The following is a 21,535-nucleotide window of genomic DNA, read 5'->3' as shown; positions in this document are numbered from 1 at the left end:
TGCAGGGAGATCCTTTATTGGCATGTTCCAGTTCGTGAAAAGGAATGTAATGTAAGACTAACAAACGGTAGCTGTGATTGTCCACTATTACCATGGACTATATTCTTTCAGGTATATAATTCCAGACCTTTAGAATAGAACTAAAAACAGTCATGTGAATCTTCATTTCATTGTATGTTCAGTCTGTTACCCATTTGTAATATTTGGGGGGCGTTCATATTTTTTCGTTTGCACAACCATATCATCCGCTCTTAAGTGAGTTTCCTGCACGAGATAAAATGATGCACATTAATACAAAAAAAAAAAGAGAATGTGAAATTGAATGCTGATCAGCTGAAGTGAGAGTGTGTTGTGATTTGACTTTCCGAGTCAGTTGTATTTCTCTTTAAACTTAGTTTCAGGTTAATCCACAGATTTTGGATGTGAAAAGCATGCCGTGGTTAATTCATGCGCTGTTTTTGATTGGCCAATGAGTTGTCACACAAGTTCTGCATGAATAGGCCATGTTCTTAAAGGGAGATTTTGATTAAGTGGAATAAGTGGCGAATGCTAGGTGAGCTAGTTCAGTTTTGATATAACTTCTCTGTTAAGCATCGCTTCTTGCCATTTCATGCTTTGACTGAAAGTGAAAGGGGTGTTTGTTTTTGGTGTTTGTTTGTTTGGATATTTTTTTGGATGGGGTCTTTTACCCTCTCACTAAATATTTTGGAGAAAGTCTTGTCTTTTTGCTTTGTCCAGTCATTAGCCTTTTTTGAAGTCTTTAAGGAGTAACAATTAGTGAACCTTCTGTTCTAACACTAGAATAGATGCCTTATAGAGAACCAAGATATTACCCGGTTTGTCTAACTCTTTAATCCTGATGGGCATATTTTTTCACTGATTAATTTTTGAGCAATTTACTGCCTATCAAAAACCATTTCATACCCCTAAGATCACTTCTCTCTAGAATTTTAAACTGTTGCAAGTGACTGGAAGCCCAAATAATTTTCTGTTGTTTGATATGCTTTTTTTCTTTCATTCACTTTCTTGCCATTAAAACAATATGTAATATCGTAATTTGTTTTTCCATTCTAGGTTCAGCTCAAGCATATCAATATGAATCAGTTTCATATGAATGTTCTGCAAATGGAACTTGTATACCCTACTTGTAAACAAACAAAAAGTTTCCTTTATGTATTCATCCCAGGTGTATGCTGTGTTTATGGTAATGAGCATTAGTTCATGAATAGGACAGTTTAGCATCTGTAGTGCTAACTGCATGGCGTTGGAAGAATAAGCAACTTTCCGGGAGAAAACAGAACCTTGTGAAGCCTTTGATGAATTAGTGGTTGTATGGCTTGGAACCCCTGAACCCCACTCTTTCCAAGACTGTCTGCAAGTCATGTTGCTTACTCTGATACTGAGCCTTGCGTTGTCGTGGTATTGTGCTCAAACTTGTCGTTCTGTTTTTGTCTAGTTTTCTTTTATGATAATGGAACGCCCCACCCTTCATGATACATAATTATATATGTCCTTGTTAGTGGTGTTTGAATAATTATGCTGATTACTTACGGACATATCATTCAAAGCCAGATGTTAGATTTTGAGGCATTTTTTTCCCCATTGTAATCTATGTGTGTCTAGTCCAATCATGTTTATTATACTCTATGTACCTGTGTAGGGGAATTATGGTAGTACAGTCTGTTTTCAACAAATTTACCCAACTCCAGAAATTTGTGATGGTACAAAATGATTTTGTAATTCATGATGAGATGTAATTTTGTACCTAAATCAAAACTCCAAATTTTATTGAAGTATGTTTGTAATGCAAAACAAAATTCATGAATTCTGAGATGACTTTCAAAGGGGTTAGTAATATGTGTTTACTCACCACTTGCTATGTTTGATTCCTTACATTTTGAGAACTGCAGTGCAGTACTTCTTCAGCAAAATGCTGGGGCAAAGGGAAAAATTTTGACTATTTGCATGTGAGGCTGTGGGAAATTTTGTTAAGCACAGATGAAAGTATATAAAAGGTCAGTGAAAGAAAGTGCAATAAAGATTGCAGTTTCATAATTGATTTAAATTGAATTTTGAGAACCATCCATATGATACCCTGACTGACTTTTTGTCATTTTCTCTCATATCAGTTATTATATTTTATAAATTGGTTAACCAAATAGTGTCTACACTTTGTGGAAGTCCCATTGCTTTTTGCATGAAAAACAAAACAATCTGAAAAATGGTAGGAAAAAATGACTCAGCCACCAAGCAGTGAGTTCACATATATGTGAAAAAAAAATATGCAAAGTCATATTTGATCTTGTCTCTTATTCATAATCTTTTCATGGTCAATAGCAGATATTAAAGGGAAATTTTTAGGACCTATTGCTTGTTTTTTTCTGCCATGCATTAAATGCAGCTAACAGTCAAGCTATGTATTCTGTTGATGTGTGTGTATGTCTGCATAGCTATGTTCTGCATGATAGCTATCTGTCATTTCCCCAAGAAATGATATTTCTTGTTTTGTCTGAAGTTAGCCAAGTTCAGCATTGAATGATTTCCTCATGCAGTGTACTTTTCTGTGGAGGTCTAAACACCTGCATTGTATTTAGTATATCTTTGTTTGTGTTTTAATATATTTTTCATTGATGTTTTACGTAATTTAACTTCGTTGAGTTTCCAATATGCCTCTGTGTTTTTATAACTACTACTGGTCATGTCCTTTCCACTGTCATATATTTTATGATTAAAATTAGGATTTTTATCAAGGAAAAATATCTGTCTAAATCAATCACATTTTAACCATTCAACAGAGTGTCTGAAGTAGAGAAAAAGTGTTTGTAGACAGTTTGCATCCCTTTACTGTATTCAGACCATATTGCTCTAAGAGTTTCTTATAATGAGTTGTGCCAAGAGGTGTGACTATGACTCTCTACCCTCCTCCTCCCCTCCCTGCCACCAGATCCGCGTGGTGCACGCATTCCAGGCCGGACTTCAGCATCGCATCGAGCGCAAGAGCCTGAGCAACTCCGTGCATGAGTTCATGGCTCCCGAGAACAGCTACGACATTGAGACGACAAAGCAGAATGAGGACTCAGCACCCATGGTCTCCTTCAGCACAGGGACTGGGACCAGCTTTGAGACCCAGTTATAAAGGTACACAGACTCCAAAGGTCTCAACGATATTGAAAACTCAATATGAGTTCTCAGGCATGTGGAGGACTTGTTGCTTGGTTACAGTAGTACATGATTCCCTTCACAACGGTATTTAAGACTTGGGTATGGGCATTCAGAACTATGAAGGACTTGTGGTTCAGTTGTACAGTGGTACTTGAGACCCAGTCTCAAAGGTATTTGAGACCTGGATTATTTAATCTTTGTGACTCCATTGCAATGGGACTCGGACAAAAACATGTGTACTCAGACCCATTGAAGACATATGACTCCATTAAAATGGAACTCAAGACCAAAATATGCACAACCAAACCCAGGAACAACACATGACTTCATTGCAGTCGAACTCAAGACAAAGACATGTATACTCAGGCCTATAAAAGACATGACTTGATTACAATGGAACTCAAACTGAGATAAAAGCACTAAAACCCATGAACTACACACATTGTATGACTTCATTGCAATGGAACTCAAGGCCAAGACATGTGTACTCAGACTTATGACGGACACACAACTCCATCTCAGTGGGACTCAAGACCAAGAGAGGTACATTCACACCCATAAACGACACTTGACTACATTGCAAATGGACTCAAGCCGAAACATGTGAACTCAGGCCCATGAAAGACATGTAACTCTATTACAATGGAACCCAAGACCTAGATATTTGCACCCAAACCGATAACATGACAATGGGACTTGGACCTACAAAGACATGTGTACTGAGACCCATGAAGGAAATATGACTCCATTAAAGTTGTACTCAAGACCAAGACATGTGTGCTCAGACCAATAAAAGGCCTGACTCGATTACAATGGAACTTGAACTGAGATAAGAGCACTAAAACCCATGAACTACATACATTGTATGACGTCATTGCAATGGAACTCAAGGCCAAGACATGTGTACTTAGACTTATGACAGACACACAACTCCTCTCTCATTGGGACTCAAGACCAAGAGAGGTACATTCACACCCATAAACGACACTTGACTCCATTGCAAGTGGACTCAGGCCCATGAAAGACATGTAACTCTATTACAATTGGACTCAAGGCCAAGATATTAGCACCCAAACCAATTAACCCATTGAGGACGAGTCCCGAGTATACTCGGGCAGGTGTCTATGGGAAATGTGTGTTGTAGCAAAATCAGTCCATCCTCAACGGGTTAACAATATATGACTCCATTGCTATGGGACTCAAGACCAAGATGTCTGTACTCAAACCCATGAAAGACATATGAGCGCATGACAATGGGACTTGGACCTACAAAGACATGTGTACTCAGACCAATGAAGGAAATATGACTCCATTAAAGTTGTACTCCAGACCAAGACATGAGTGCTCAGACCCATGAAAGGCATGACTCGATTACAATTGAACTCAAACTGAGAAGCAAGTATGTGCACTCAAACCCATGAACTACATATGACTCCATTGCAATGGGACTCAAGGCCAAGACTTGTGTACTCATGACTGCATTACAATGGAACTCAAACTTAGATATAAGACCCAAACCAGTTAATGATATTTGACTCCATTGCAATGGGATTCCGACCAAGACATGTGTACTCAGAGCCATGACAGACATATCATTGCATTTCATGTGGACTCAAGAATAAGATATGTGCACTCAAACCAATGAACAGCATATGACCCCATTGCTATGGGACTCAAAACCGGTATATATGTGTACTCAGACCCATGAAAGACTTATAACTGCATTACAATGGGACTCAAGAACAAAATGCATGTACCCAAACCTATGACTGACATAATTATAACTCCATTACGATGGAGATCAAGACCTAGATATGTGTAAGTTCTCAGACCCATGAAAAACACACGACTCCATAAAAATGACACTTGAGATGCTGATACAAACACTGTGACCCATATAAGACTGGTTATTGTCGAGCCCACCGAAGGTGTGGGGAGACTAAGGGATCGCCTGCGGCGTCTGTCCGTCCGTCATCCGTCCGTCCGTCCGTCATCTCTCCGTAACGCTACAAAAACTTGAATAACTCTCTACTGAGTATTTCAATTTCAATCAAACTTGGAGGGAAGAGTGGTTATACAAAGTTACACATTTTACCAAACATGAAGGGCACCTCAAGGTCAACGGTCACAGGCGGAGGTCAATGAACTTTAGGGCCCAATGTTAAGTTTTTAGGGCACGTTTCGTTTATGGCTCGTAACTTTTGATGTATCTGTCTGTTTGTGATCAAACTTAGATGGTAGATGTCTGTTAGGAAGTTGAAGGTTACCACAAGGTCAAAGGTCACAGACAGGGGTCAACGAACTTTTAGGGCCCAATGTTAAGTGTTTATGGCGCATTTTGATTATGGCTCATAACTTTTGATCCCTGTGTCTGTTTGTGACCAAACTTGGATGGTAGATGTCCTTTGGGGAGGTGAAGGTCATCACAAGGTCAAAGGTCACATACAGGGGTCAACAAACTTTTAGGGCCCAATGTTAAGTTGTTATGGTGCATTTTGATTATGGCTCATAACTTTTGATCCGTCCGTTGTGACCAAACTTTGATGGTAGATGTTCCTTGGGGAGGTGAAGGTCATCACAAGGTCAAAGGTCACAGACAGGGGTCAACAAACTGTTAGGGCCTAATGTTAAGTTTTTAGGGCGTGTTTCGATTGTGACTCAAACCTTTGATCCCTATGTCTGTTTGTGACCAAACTTGGACGGTAGATGTCCCTTGGGGAATTAAAGGTCATCACAAGGTCAAAGGTCACAGAAAGGGGTCAACAAATTTTTAGGGCCCATTGTTAAATTTTTATGGCGCATTTCGATTATGGCTCATAACTTTTGATCCCTTTGTCCGTTTGTGACCAAACTTGGATGGTAAATGTCCCTTGGGGAGTTGAAGGTCACCACAAGGTCAAAGGTCATATGCGGGTCAATGAACTTCTGGGAGTAAGAAATATATTAATGTCTTGCACGCGAATGGGCAAGACACAATTTGGCACTTGCCTTGTTACCTTGATAGTCAGAAAAGCACCTAAGACTCTTTGACACTAGGACAGAGACCTGTTTGTGGACACTCAGACCCAATTTAGACTTCAACTCGGATGTGGTGGATCATGAGACCCCTTTTAGGCACTTGAGTCCCAGTTATTAATGTACTTTAAATTCTGTTTAAAGAGATAGTTTAGTGCCAGTACAAAGAAGCAGATGTGAGTAATAATTTTCACAATTCCCCAATTCAAAATTCCCAAATAATCAAGACAATAATTTACTTCTTGTGAACAACATGAGAGCAGGAAAGATTTGATCTTGACACATCGTTTCCTCATCCGTTCGTTAGACTGTATGGTCAAAGCAATCACATCTAAATTTTCCTCTATTGACGCTGATGACAAGTGACGGAGATAAGTGCCACATGCACTTAACTAATACTATCAACCTCGCCCAGTTCACATCCAAAGGGACCAGAGAAAATCCTTCGACTTAGCATGAATTTCATTTTACACTGTATAATAAACACATGCTTATGGCCAACTGGGGTTGAACTTTTCTTGGACTTAGCCATTTGTCACCATTTGTAAGATCGACTTTGGCAAGGTTTACTGTGTATATCGTCCATGAAGATACTTTACCACCATGCAGAATCTTTTTATTCACTTAGAGCATAACGTTGATGCTCAGATAGCATGTACAGTACTCTCCGCGTAATCGGGTATCGCTTAAACAGGTACTCCGTTTAATTGGGTAGTAATGTCAAAATCAGTTCCAATGCACATTAAATTTACCTGATAATCGGGTTGCCTCTCCGCATAAATGGGTAAATGATTTTATTCTAATATAATTTCTACCCACATTTTATCGCAGATAAAACACTTTAAGAATCATGAATAATCGTATTCTCTTTAATTTGCAAAGAAGACCAATCATTTGGGGAGTGATTAAACATGAGTTTTCTGAATACATATTTGTCCGCAAAAAAGAGTGTAAATTATTGCTCGTGACTCAGCAAGTGTAAGGTATGTATAATGTGCCGTGCAAGCATGTGTGTTCAAGCATACAGTGTAGGCGTTTGGTGCAGTGTGCAATGCATGTACAATGTACATACACACATTGTATGTGCCAACTGTGAATGAGATGTGTTCTTCTGTTAATCGGGTACTCCGCTTAATCGGGTAAGAAACCCTCTGCCCGAGCCTACCCGATTATGCGGAGAATACTGTATTGCTATACAGCTGTACTGTCCCAAAAGTGATTCAATTTGAGTTCGCATTTTGTATGTAGTATAGATTCCAGTCAGAAATTCATAGCAGAGGTTTTTACAAACTTGCAAATAGTTTCCTACGAGAGTGGTTCTTGATTTTGTATTATACCGTCACAAACTCTTTGTAGATTGATGTGTAGCCTAACGTTTACCTTTGTGTGTGCTTTCATTTCTTTCTGTAGATGGATGGTTTTGATAGCGGCTGCTGTCACACTGGGAATGACAGTAATGGATGTGAGTCGGGTTGGCCTGCAGCGTGGACGCAGCTTCCAACATTTCATAGCGTGCACCAATGTCCCACCCTCGGTTGTGGCCAACAATCCAGGAATGATGGGTGCACAGGAAGTGGGCAAAAGTGTGTGGAAACCAGAATGAATGCTGGAGTAACAATTGGAGAGACATTGAGAAAACGGAAGGAAAAATAGACTCCAATGGAGACAAGGAAGAATAGACTGATGCAATACATCTTGTCATGCACAAAGCAGTGTAGCATCGCATATACGACTACCAGTCCTAATGTAGCCAAGAGATTTTGATTTCGTTCCTTCTTTGGTAATGGTGGTGGGAATTCTTTTCTTCTTTTTTTTTTTTTCATTTCAAGGAAATTGTGCAAAGTAAGAGGTGGAACATTGTATTTGATTAGGGTGTGTGAGCTAGCGTCAACGATGATATTAGCGACGCGGTTGTGTCGGGATGACAGTATCACTGCAGTTGAATCAAAGCCATAGCCATTATCTCCACCCAGAATCAGTACCGTAGTCTGTGAGAACCCTTTGATAAGAGTGTGAACTTTTCATGACATACTGACATATCAGGTTGGCATAAGTGTATCTAGCCCTCACATTTAAATGTGGTCCATATGGGAGATTGTGTGTAATCAAAAGTAGGTTTGTATTTTGCCAGATCTAGCAGAGATGGTTCTCTCGGTCTCTCACTCTATCTATCTATCTATCAATCTAACTATCTATCTATCTGTCTGTCTAGCTAAATAGGTTGGTAATGTTGTTTGATTAAGACATAGAATTAACTGCCAAGCATGTGCAGAGGGTTATTAATAATACATTACGTGTGAATACAAAGTATGTATATACTAGCCAAATCAGTTTTTGTGCCCTCTTTCCAGTTCGTAAGAAGTGAAAGTTGTAATTTGAGCCACATTTAAAGAAAAAATTATGATAATAATCAGTAGCATACTCTGCTTCGTAACCCTGTAATGCTGTAGATTTTCAGCCAGTTATTCATAAGTCTGTGTGTATGTAATCATCTAACGGTGGTGAGAAAAAAAAAATAATCTGATATGTTGTCTTTCATTATCTTTTAAGTGATAGTTGTTTTATGTAATCATTCCCTTATTTCTTGTAGGATGTGGTCTGCAAGTTTTCCTGTGTTTTTTTCTGTTCATTATCATTTCAGAAATTGTTACAGTAAATCCCAGCGTGGGATTTCATGGACTTCACTTTATGGTGTGCAGACATAACAAAAATTGCTGTTAATAGAAGCATTCAAAGGGCTTGCAGAGTGGTACAAGATTGACTGGCGCTTGAACATACCGTACAAAAATCTCATGTCTGTGAATATATATATATCTGCAACTTTTGAAGATTCAAATGTTTCAAAGTGAAGAGTTTGATAACGTTTGTTTTTCGTACTTACACCATGTACAGAATCAGACTCTGCAATTGAAACTTTGTTGTTTTCCATGCGACATAGGTCTCGTGTTTTTTATACATGTGGGTGTTTCTGTTTCTATTTTTTTTTTCTGATTTCTCTGTAACAATAATAACCGTGTGTAAGTCAGAAAGGTTGGTTTGTCTGTATGTGTGGAGTAATTTGATAGTGAATTTATTCATTGGAATAACCATTTACCTCTTATAGATGGTCTGTAGGCCCCCAGAGAGTTCCATGGTATTATAGTCTGGACTGTTGATTACTACACTAACAAAAAAAGTACAGATCATATCAGACTGGCATGTAGATTTTAGAAGAGGATAAACTAATTGATATCTTTACTTTGCTCAAGGATTAACATTTATGCTATAACTGTACTCTTGCACAGACATGTATGGGGAACGAGATATCCTTTTTCTTTATACATACATATATATATAGCTCATTGATAGCGTTATGTCGACAGTTTCAATGTGAATTTGATATGTAATGATGAACGATGCAAAGGGAACGAATGGCGTGTAAATATATTTATATGTATTCCAAGAAAGCGCATGTAAATGTACACAAAGTAAGCATCCATCCTGCTGTTAATTTGGGATTTTGTAGGATAGCGTTGAGATGCACAGTCTCTAAACAATCATTGACATTAGCTGGATTTTTTATTTCGATGTAATTTTTCTTTTTGGTTGGATTTTTAAAAACATTGTTTGCCATATGGGTCATACGTTCATTCAGAAAGAGGAACAGCTCATGCCAGAGCCAGATTGTAAGGATGTACTGTATTTCCTACCAGCATTTTTTGTCTGAGCAAGAAACCAACTACAGAGACAGTCTTGTTTTCATTTCATTTTTGATGTCTTAGAGAAAAAAGGTGTAGATGATACTGAAAAGATGAAACCTCCCATTGCTGCCTCCCAATTTGTTTTTAAACCATCCATTCCCCTCACCCCCCCCCCCTCTTTTGTTGAGATCATCAGTGTTTATGTAACTTTTAGGTTGGCTTGTTGAAGACCAGAACCAAGCACTGTCACATCGCAAAGGATGTGTAAAACAGAAAGGACAGTACAACCCTTTTTTTTTCATTTCTTTTTTTTTTTTTTTTTTTTTTAGGCCCAGTTCAAGGTTTTCTGCTGAAAATGATGTAGAAGACAAAATTATACCAATATTATGTGATAGATGTTCAGAATGGTCTCTTGGATGAGTCTGTTAATAGTCTGTGGCTGAACTTGCGCAAAGAAGGACAGGTCTTGAAAAACCCAACCAACATTCCACTGTGAATTACCTTGTACGGTACACACTCAGATTTCAATGTGGACACATGGCAACTATTGTCTGAGCTGCACTTTTCCTCAAAGACGCGAGACTCTGGTTTTCGACCACGGTCCAAAAAAAAAGGAAATCTCGCATCAGGATCGGTAACGTCAAACTCGTACTCGTTGCCCTTCTGCTAATAGCAAATAAACTATGTTGTAGCACCAGAATACAACACAACAAATTTGTGGAAGAGAGTTCTGTATTTTTTCCCCCGATGAAATTTGAAAAGATTCTTGTTAGCTTTCAATGCCTAAATAGCTCTCGAAAACTGCATATTCCCCAAACTGATTTTTATTCAGCAGTTTTGTGAGTGCGTGTGTGCTTTCTTGGAAGTGTACCGTATTCAGGAACGTTCTTTGAAGTGTCACTGAGAAGAGTTTAAAGCAAGGCCTGTGAATGCTGTTTGTTGAATAACAAATGAGTGAGGTTACCAGATTCACTGCATGTCAGTGCGCTGGCCAGTATCCGATGACATCAAGGTCCTTCCGACAGTGTTGCAGCATTGGTTGAAACAGTCATTGTACTGTGCTACATCGGTGAATGTTCTACTCAGTGTGTGCTTGATGTTAGTGCATGCCGTTCATGCATTCCAGTGCTTTGCAGCAAGTCATAGTGGCTGAAGGCAGGTTAGAAGAGTCTTTTTCTTCTTACTGTTGTACTTCTTTCTGTTTCCCCCTCCATGCTCTGTTGGTGTAGGATAGAATGAGCTCCATCACATTTTGTGAAGCTCTACAAGATGCAACATTTTCTACTCTTATGTAGAACACAAGTTACAGTTTGACGTCAGCAGTTTCTGAGGTTCACAAAGCTTGAATCATCGACTCTGGTCACCGAAACTGCACTCGCGTTGTCGCTGTTGAGTCCTTCAGTGGCTGTCGAGTGCAGATGAGAAAAGCAGAAGTGTCATGTTCACCACGATGCGTGGCACCACGCACAGTAGTTGTCGGTCAGAGAAGCTTTATCCATCACTTAGTGACCGGTAGCAAGTGTTTTTCCTGCCTTGTGACTACAACAGCCCTTATTTCCTTTATTCAGAATGAGTGGATACCACAAAAAGAAAAATGCAACATATTTATACGTTTTTGGTGTTGGGTCTAGAAACGGGCAACCCATTTGAATGCTGCAGTGTGAAGGTCCTTGTTTTGGGGGGTCCCCTCATGGGGGGTGGGGTGGTGGGGAGGGGGCAACGGCGGTCACTTCGATGGATGTTTGTGCTAAATGCATCACAAGAGTTCAAGATGATGTCGTTGTGAAGTCGTCGTTCAGGTCCCCAGTGGGGCTGGCAAATTTGGAGAGTGTAGGCAGTTGGATGGTCAATGAGCCACCCTGGGTGAGAGGTGGGAGTCGTTTGGAAGCATTAAAGAAAAAAAAAAGAGATAAACAAAAACATTTCTTTTTCATTGATAACATGAGCTCAGGAACTTCATCTGAATGAAAACTCTTGTAGCAAATGTCATGTTCTATGGCATTTATTTGCAATAATACTAGTATCAAAACTTATTCAAAATGCTGTCCACATCTTTGGTTTCTGACAATGTAAGAGGAGACTGCAAAAGCCGTCTGAGGTGTCTGTGGATTCCTCCTCGTTTATTTTCATTTCTTTAATTTCCAATGTGTTTGATTACGAATCTAGCTCCTCTTCCAGTTTTTTGAATGTCCAGATCTTGCACCGTTTCTCTTTCTTTCTTTTAGCGGTGTATTTGTGAATATGCTCCTCCTTGTCAGGAGGACAGGAAAACCCTGCCATTGCTATGACGCAGAATCTGTCATGTGACTCGACCATAAAACATCAGGTGATCACAGCCAAGCGCCCCCAATTAGTTCTTGCTGTACTGTCCAAGTACACGTATCTCCCTGGCTAGTGGGTTGTGCGATTTTTACTTTTTGCGTGCTGATTTTGTGTTCACGTTTTTCTCCTTGTGACTGCTTGTATTCTGTGCATGATTTCACCGAAGTGCTCACCATTTTATATATATGACAATGAAAGAGACAAGAGTTATGTTTTTGTAAAAGCATTTCATTATGTTTTCAATGTGCAAAAAAACAACAACAAACAAAATGCGGTACGCTTTGCCGATGATTTCAGATATCGCGAGGAAGGGAACGGCGAGGAGGGGGGAGAAGAAATTGTTGGAAGAGACTAAATAAAAAGGGAATGAGGATTTTACAGTTATGCTTTTGCCCAGCCGCTCCCTTATGAAAGAAATATGCTGATGTAACTGCTGTGAGAAAACCTGTTCAAGAGGGGCAAAAGCACTCGAGTTTAGTTAGATTGGATGATATTTTCAGCTGATCGCATTTTTACCATGCTTTTGTTTGTGTGAGCAGCATGGAATTATATTTCATCACTGTATTTGCTCTAGATGTAGTGTGCTTCTCCTGTCTGAAGACTTTTATTGTTTCAGCATCTAGATATGATCTGAGTAAGTGAGATTGTGCAAGGAAAAACATGCTGACAAATATGCTCATTTTATTGAATTCTCAGATATAGAAGCCATAAGATATTTTATGTTGCAGTTTGTTACAGTCACTAAATATTAGTGAGAACAAGGACAGATGCTTACTTCCATACTTTTAGTTTTTACCGTATATAATAAAGAATACTATTTGATTCTAAAAATTTTATTCAGTGGATTACGTATGTCATGTTTGTTTTTTTAATTTTATTTTATTCGTTGAAGTGAAGAGTGGACAATGATGTTTTGGTTTCTCAAAGTGTACATAAATTGATAAATAATCAAAACAACCTTATAAGTATGATTACTGATCTTCATATGCAAGTATGTAGGGGTATTTACATCAATGGCTACTAGGTTGACTAGCTGAAGTTGTCATTATCTGTTACCAGATAACAATGTGTAATTGCATATTTTATCATGGATATGTTTCCCAATAGGGAATCCGTGCTTTGTTTCTATATTTCGAAAAATTACCCGACTATTGATAAAAAAACTTGAACAGGTAGTCGTTATTCCTTTTTTGTCATATACTATTATGCACTGTAAATATTGCAAGAAGAGGGTGAATCCTAGTGTCTCATGGCAAGGCAAACCGTTAAGATGTGTTCACCAGTGTTTGGAAGACATGCCCTGTTGCTAATTGGTACTTACCTAGCCAACGCCATTTACTCAGCGTGGGACCAAAGGCACTTTCGGTCATCACAGCTTAGTTTTATGAGCAGATGACCAAGGTTGCAGACTTGTGCAGCAGGACGAAAGATGTTGCAAAGGTCCACACACTTTTATCACCAGGTGGACTCCCCAATAGTAAAAAGCGTTGCTATGTGTGGAATGCAAACGTACTATTAATGTATAAACTCGACTGTTACGCATTCCTATGCATTTTCAAGTGATAGAGACTAGGCATTTAACATTTATAATCGCATAACCAGTTTGTTGATCTTTAATTGACAATAAATTATGATTCGATGTATGACGCTTTGCAGGAGACATTATGTTTTTCCATACGAAAAAAAAAGAATAATAAACAGGTGTATGTATTTAAAGTATATATGTATTTCCTTCATTTGAAGTTGAATGAACTTTTTCTGTTTACTGCTGCTGGCGAAGTGATTGTACAATGAGTAAGTTGCTAGGATGTGCAGTCTTGATTTGACACGGAACACTCAACTGTGAGCAGTCATGTTCTGTTTTCAATCTGTTTTTATTTTTTACTACTCAAAACAAAATGAAAAAAAATCTGGAAAAAAAAGCAATGGGTCTCTGTATATGTAGTGTCAGTGTGTAGTGTTTTGAGGTAGAACCGTTTTTTCATTGGAAATGTGTGCGGACTGTTTACCGCTCCACGTGACTAATGATACGAAGTCCATTTTACGATATGGAATGTTGACGATATTAACCACAGAGGTTACCCCCAGTTTTTGTAGCTACTTGCAGTGATGTACAGTTCATGACTGGAATAACAATAAACGGTTCATTCAAAGAATGTTTTTGTTGTTATATGCTTGTTTTGTATCTCTGGTGTGGCTGTGATCCAAGGTAGCCCGTCCAATGTATACACATTAGGAACCTTCAGATTGACAAAGAAATCTTGCAATTATTTTTTTTTTCTTTCACATTGTGTCCAACACTCCCTGTCGACATGCTTAATGGGTGCATGTCACGAGTTTGGCACCTTTGACTCATACAGCACAAGAGCTCAATACTACAACACTAGGTATAAAATAAGGCCCATGAGTCCAATGCTAGGCAAACAAAGGCCGCAAGTCCGACACATGGCAAAAAAGGCTCACGATGGGACACAAGGTAAACAAGACCCACAAGTTTGACACTCATTACATCATGGGGCATAATCCGTTGAGGACAAGTCTCGAGTATCCTCGAGCAAGTGTCTATGGGAAATGCGTGTTGTAGCAAAATCAGTCTGTCCTCAACGGGTTAATATACGCCAATGTTGGTCTCGTGGACCCTTTTGGCCTTGTGTCTGACTCGTGGAATAGTGAGCAGGAAGGATCTGATGCATATCGGGATTTGAGCCAAAATGCAAGAAGTACTGTACGGATCATGTGTGTGTAAGGTATAGGAGGTACAGTAGGAGTGTAGATGTGTGGGGATATGTGGTGGGGAGTGTTTAGTGTGTGTGTGTGAGTGTTTTGGTTTTTTTTTTTTTTTTTTGGTTTTGTTTACCAGGAATATAAGGGGAGAGTGACGGTCAAGTAATTGCTGGTTCCTTGTTTATTTCTTCTTCTTTTTTGTAAATCCCAAGTGAGCTATGATATATATATATATATATATATATATATATATATATATACATACATACATATATATAATCAAGTATATATATATATATAGTTTCGGAAAAAAACAAACAAAATGTAGGGCACACGTACAAGACACTTAGTTTCTTAGTGTTAAAAAAAAAAATTAGAGCATTTAGGTAGAATACCAATGGCAGATCCAGGCGGGGGTGCACCGGGCAAACCCCCCCCCCCCTTTTATTTTTCTGTTAAAACAAAGAGAATAATAAGAAAATGGGGTTGGGGCGTACACCCCTTCCCCCTTTAATTTTGTAAAGGCGACCCCTACCCCCTTTACAAATTTCCTGGATCCGCCCCTTAATAAAGTCGTTCACTCAATTCCTGTCCTTTGCTCTGGTGAGTTATTTATCAGAGCATTGTCCAATAATTGGACACCTTAGGGTATGATTTAGATGAGTGGGCCAGTTTCCCTGTCCAGTTTGCCTTACAGTCAATGCTATCGTCAATGCTTGTGGCATCGTACCCGTCGCGTCTGACGTGATCACGGGTATTTTGACATACTGTTTGTTCATCACCACACAAACCAGTGACCTCTGTAGGAAATTGAGATCAGTCATTGACACAAACCAGTAAGGCTGCGTTCACATAGAAGTATTCGGTATTCGGTATTCGGTATTCGGGCACCGAGTACACTATCACTCGCACCGTTAACTCACCATCCCATGCAGTGAGGATTTCTTCCTCCTACATCCCAGCAAATCTTATTAACAATTTCTAAACTGCATCAGAATGTCAGTCTACATGCTTATTTTTGCTAAAGGGCAAATCAAGACCAAAAGCGTCATTATTTCATAAACGAGAGACGGTATACACTGCAAGAAAATCGAACAAGCTCGATTCCCACTTTGCTATACTTTTCGCAGCTATTCGGTACTTTCGAATAGTGCCCTCCTATGTGAACCGGTGTGAGGAAATCCTATCGTTGGATTCAAGCTATTCGCGTGCCCTCGAAAAATGAGCCCGAATACCCGAATAGTATACTTCTATGTGAACGCAGCCTAATGGGTACTTGCGGGAGTACATGTACATTATATCCCGTTTACCGCGCGCGGCGGTTTTCCGCCGACTGTGCAACCTCTGTCCACCTCCCACATCATTGGGTACAGAGATCCTCTTTCTATCTAGCTACCCTTTCTTCGGGGGTCATGGCCATTCTTCGAAGACAATGCGATTGAACTGCGATCGAACTGCCACAAACTGCGATTGAAAATTGAAAAATATTGAAAAAATGAAATTGATATTGGAAATTGAAACAATTGAAATTGAAAATTGAAAATGAAAAAAAGGGGGTAATTGCCCTGATGCGGGTGTTTGAACTGTTGACCGTTAATTCCGTCGTCTGGAGACACTAGTCTGGTGAACAGTCCAGTGTCACCGTCGCCCAAACATAGTACAATCTTCAATCTTTGCTTCCGATTCTATACATAGATATAAAATACATGTTAAAATGAGCATATTGTACAAAAGTGTGGATATAAAACAATGAAAAATTTGACAAAACAAGGCCAGATTTTGAAAGAGAGAGAGAAAAAAGAACGAATTGGGGAAAAACAGATAGCATAGGTACATAATGAACACAAGCTCATTATCATTTTGTGTAGTTGCTCGGAAAATGGTATGTGCCTAGAAGGCCAGAATAGGCTCGTTATATTGCACATACTCCGCGATATGATCATTATTAAAAATACTTCAAAAAATACACACTATGTACCAAATTAATCATGACCAATATATGTGTATACACACACACAAACACACACACACACACACACACACACACACACACACACACATATATATATATATATATATATATATATAATTATTACACTTAAAACACCATAATACAAATGGAAAGAAGATCTGTATCCATATCAATAAGTGTCAATACTTACTAATGAACATTTTCTTATACAATGTACTGTCTTTTGAAAATATTATTAAATTGTATATTAAGTTTGCTCAAATCTGAAGTATTCCAAATAAATGGAAGCATTGTATATGACTCAATGAATTTTTAGATATGTCAGTCGAAAAATGCCATCAAGGAAAATGATTTTACGATCTTGTATAATGATTATGTACACCATGCAGAGTTTACAGAAAACCAATTTTGTAAAAAAGTTGAGAGTTTTAGCATGATGACGTTGCATAAAAGAATGTGTTTGCATTTTATTCATATCATGCAATTTAAGGGTGTGTATAATGATTTAAAAAGTTAAGATAATGATACTCTATAATCTGATTTTGTACAAATTCGAATTGCTTTCTTTTGAATTAAGAAATCTCTTTAACTTTGGCAAGAATATGTATTTCCCCAGACAGTAAGATAAAACATATGAAATATAAGCATTACAAAGACCTAACAAAATGTAATTTGGCAAATCATATTTCAGTCGATTTAAAATTCCAATAAAACTAGAAACTCTTGTACAAACAAAATCAATGTGATCCTATTTAACACAACACGTAAAAAAATCACAGATTCATAAAATTTAAAACTAGTTTCACCCCTTTTCAAAAACATGTCTTCAGTATTATATTGCACACCTCCGCAATTTAAAACTAGTTTCACCACTTTTCAAAATCATGTCATCAGTATTATATTGCACACCTCCGCAATTTAAAACTAGTTTCACCACTTTTCAATATCATGTGATCAGTATTATATTGCACACCTCCGCGTTCTAAAAATACACATTGCGTTTTGCTTATATTCAAAGTGAGCATATCGCACTCGAACCAATTATAAATTATACTTGAAGTCTCTGGATTTAGGCCGACGTATAGGAAAGGTACTACAGCAAGCATTTCACTTGTTATAATACTGACTTGCAAAACAAACTTTTGAAACAATCAAACAAGACATAGATCCAAACAAACAATAACAACATAGAAATAACACAAAACAAGCCAACGCGGAAAATGCCTGTCAGTAAAAAGATATTGTTCAGAATCAGTTACGCTATCTGTACCTTCACCAACTTCATCTCCAATTTATGATCGGTTTATATAAGTCCTCAGTTAAAAACAATAACAACAACTGAGTTTTTAAAGCATTCACCCTATAGCTACGTTTCGCGACAATATGATTACAGGCCTAATAGGCTCATCGGCGATGAGAAGCTCCTGAATGTTAACTTTTTATACTCTAGCTTTTATCAATGGTTCTTGCGCTGTTGTTAGTACTGCACTGGACAAAGAACTGGATACTTAAACTATTATGTAACATCGAGAAGATAAAATGATACCTCCAAGCTCATAAAAAGTACCATCGAGCATACGAGATGATTTCTCGCCCTCTGGACCTTCATGGGACCGTGAGGGTTAACTGCAGGCGGGATCTGGAGATCCGAGATCTCCTCTTCTCGAGCCATTGCGGTCCTACAAAGATCTATAGACATCGAAACATACGACGACGACAACAACTATCATCAACAACGACAACAACAACACAAGAGTCTCTGCAAGAATGAGTTTACACGTTCAAACGAGCTCGTCCAACGTAAGCACTTATACAAGTCCAGAGGGATCCAGAGTGGGGCGCACCGGGCGCGTGCCCCCTCTTTATTTTTTGTTTTTAAAAAAATGGGGGGGGGGGGAGGACCACAGAACTCTCAGAGTTCTGTGGGACGGACGAGTGCGCCCCTCTTTAGTTTTATAAAGGCGCCTCCCCTTAACGGAATTTCTGGATCCGCCCCTGCAAGTACACTCATGGCAATAACCAATGACAAGTTAGCATCGTCATCCGCTTTTGTCGATCACGCAGTCACTCTCGACCAATCGGAGATAAGCACGTACCTTGTTTACGAAGAGCAGAGCATAGGTTCGAAAACTTGAGATGGACACTCTTATTTCTCGTCGGTGATAACAATATCACGCCCACTCTACGCCTTCAGCATCGAACCACCAATGACAATGATATCGTCAACGACTTACCACTCAGTCACTCTCGACTAATCGTCCAATCATGTCTTTCCCTTTTTCCAACGATGACCAATCGCGAATAGATTGGATATCTCAAGTCTATCCCCTCCCTCTTCTTCTCCTCCCCCCCCCCCCTCCCTCTCTTGCACTTGTTTTAATATTGACCGATCACAGTCGAGACAACCTTCCGTGTCACATCGAAAATATAAGGTTGCCGAAAATCCCACTCACAGTTGCTCTTATCCTCAAACATAATGTACATACTGGAGTTCATCCCTTTTGCTATAAATCACACATGTACAATATCACACATTGTACTGAGCGGATATCGTCTGTTGAACACTATGGGTTTTGTGGCAACTTAACGCCCTTATCATTCTCAATCGACGATATGTCCTGTAATAATATTATGTAGCTGCGTTTCCACCATGTTCCCCGGAATCCCGGCAATCACGCTTCAGGCCACGATGGACAAACTGGGATGAACGTGAGACAACGCGGTGAGACGGGATAGACAAACGTGACAGGCCGTGATTGCCATGGATGCCGTGTCAGATTTTCAAGCTGCCCCCAAGAAATGCCACGGCAGTCCCGGTGCTAATAAGAAAACGTGCATGCCGTAATAAAACGGGGTGAACGCGAAAAAAACACGACGATACGTTATAGGACTGTGCAGGAACAAGACTAGAATACCACATACGAAGAGGGGAAAGCAAGAGAATCTCTCATCTACCCACGGTCCAAGGTACTACGTTTCGGGCAAACGGGCTGCCGTGGCCACTGGGAACATGGTGTAAACACAGCATTAACATACTTGAGCAAAGAACAAAAGGATAAAATAGATAGATCTAAACAATCAATATTACATGTGAAGTGGAAACAATGAAAAAGACTTTGAACTTACTCGCAATGATTAAAATCTTGACAATGAATAAAATGTGTGTATTCAAGATTAAATCGTTGTTTATATTATATTTATAATGTGCGATGATACGTAAGTTATTACCGGTACGAAGGTTCTTTCATCCGAAGCTTCGTTATTCCGAAACACACAAAGCCCCCATACCTATTCTCCGTGTAATTGACAAACTGGATCACTTCAAAGCCTCACTCAAAACTCACATTTTTCACCAGGAATTCAATTGCTAACTCTCTTGGAGGAGTCTGCGCCGTTGAATGTTTCTATAACTGATATATGGGACTATAAATACTATGGATCATCATCATCATCATCATCATCATTATCATCATCATATAGCTAGAGGTTTGTTCATGCGAAAGTTAAAAAAGGGGGTCTTATATAGATCCGAACATTTGCAGCATTATTCGGAAGATTCGCTATATATTCCGAAGGTTCGTAATTCCGAAATGAAATAAAGATTCGTTATTCCGATGGCTCGATAATCTGAAAATAAAACAAGGTTCGTTAATCCGGAAATTTAAGACGGTAAATACTAACAAACCTTCACAACAACGTAATTCTTTTTCGGATTAATGAACCTTCGGAATGATGACCCTTTACAAGATCGAACTGCAGCCCTAGATGATTTTATGTGCTGGAAATATATTTTGTAATATTATTTATACTATATTTCTTCAGTCTACTTGGACACGTCCATTTAAAAAACAAAAGCAAATCAAAATAAACCCTTCCAAACCAAGTTTCTGTCGGTGTATGTCATCATCTTTCAATCACCAGCAAAGTATATAGGCCTATATACTGATAATAAACAAAAGATATTGGAATGCACCTTCCCTATTATGATTAACAAAAGACATTGCATCAGGGAAACATGCAAGAAATATATTTGTACGTGTGTGTGTGAGAGAGAGTGTGTGTGAGAGTGTGTGTGCGCGCGTGCAGCATAGACAGTAGTCGATATTTGTTGTTTGTTTGTTCGTTGTTGTCTCAATGTTTGTTTATATTGGCGAATTATTACGTCTTTTCAAACGATTCGAGAGGTTGACGTTTTATCTAAAAGCCACAACGATTCTTCTATTTCAACGAATTTTCTCTATGACATAAACTCTCTTTATTCATTGAACATTCTCACCCCATCCTCTTCTATACCATAAAAGAGTGAAGAGAAGAAGAGTTTCAAGGGAAATTCTTCACTAGCAAAAAGGCTGGTATGGAAAAAAAAAAGGTTAAATTCTATAAACACATGGAAAACAGTAAAGATTTGATCAAAATTAGATAAAAATTTGGGGAACTACGAAATTGTAAAGTTTCGCCTCTAATTTTTGCAAAAACAATTCTCGAGCAGTTGATTCAAATGAGTGAGCTAATGATGTCATCACCTCACAATTTTCTGTTGATTTTGTACAGAATAAAGAATACGACAAAAATTAAGTGCTCTGCCGTAAAAGTGTATAATAATGTAATTCCTTTCTAAACAACTTCAAAATGATAGCCAGTCAGATAAGAATTTGAGACT

The 21,535-nt window shown here is 38.7% G+C and overlaps 1 protein-coding gene across 1 annotated transcript in view; it reads left to right on the top strand.

The window, feature by feature from the left end:
* Positions 1-12,179, top strand: part of LOC139711098 (plasma membrane calcium-transporting ATPase 4-like) — a 43,397-nt gene extending 31,218 nt beyond the window's left edge. The window contains exons 13-14 of the mRNA XM_071623013.1: positions 2,945-3,138; positions 7,588-12,179. Coding sequence (XP_071479114.1) covers positions 2,945-3,136 — 192 coding nt within the window. The 3' untranslated portion in view covers positions 3,137-3,138; positions 7,588-12,179. The remainder of the gene's footprint in view (positions 1-2,944; positions 3,139-7,587) is intronic.
* Positions 12,180-21,535: the final 9,356 nt, after the last annotated feature.

Source organism: Diadema antillarum, unplaced genomic scaffold (assembly GCF_040938485.1).
Source record: "Diadema antillarum isolate AM-2024a unplaced genomic scaffold, OU_Dant_1.0 seq00001609_RagTag, whole genome shotgun sequence".
In the NCBI taxonomy this organism is placed as follows: Eukaryota; Metazoa; Echinodermata; class Echinoidea; order Diadematoida; family Diadematidae; genus Diadema; species Diadema antillarum.
The sequence above is the reverse complement of the archived record's forward strand: the minus strand, read 5'-3'. Positions and strand labels throughout refer to the sequence as shown.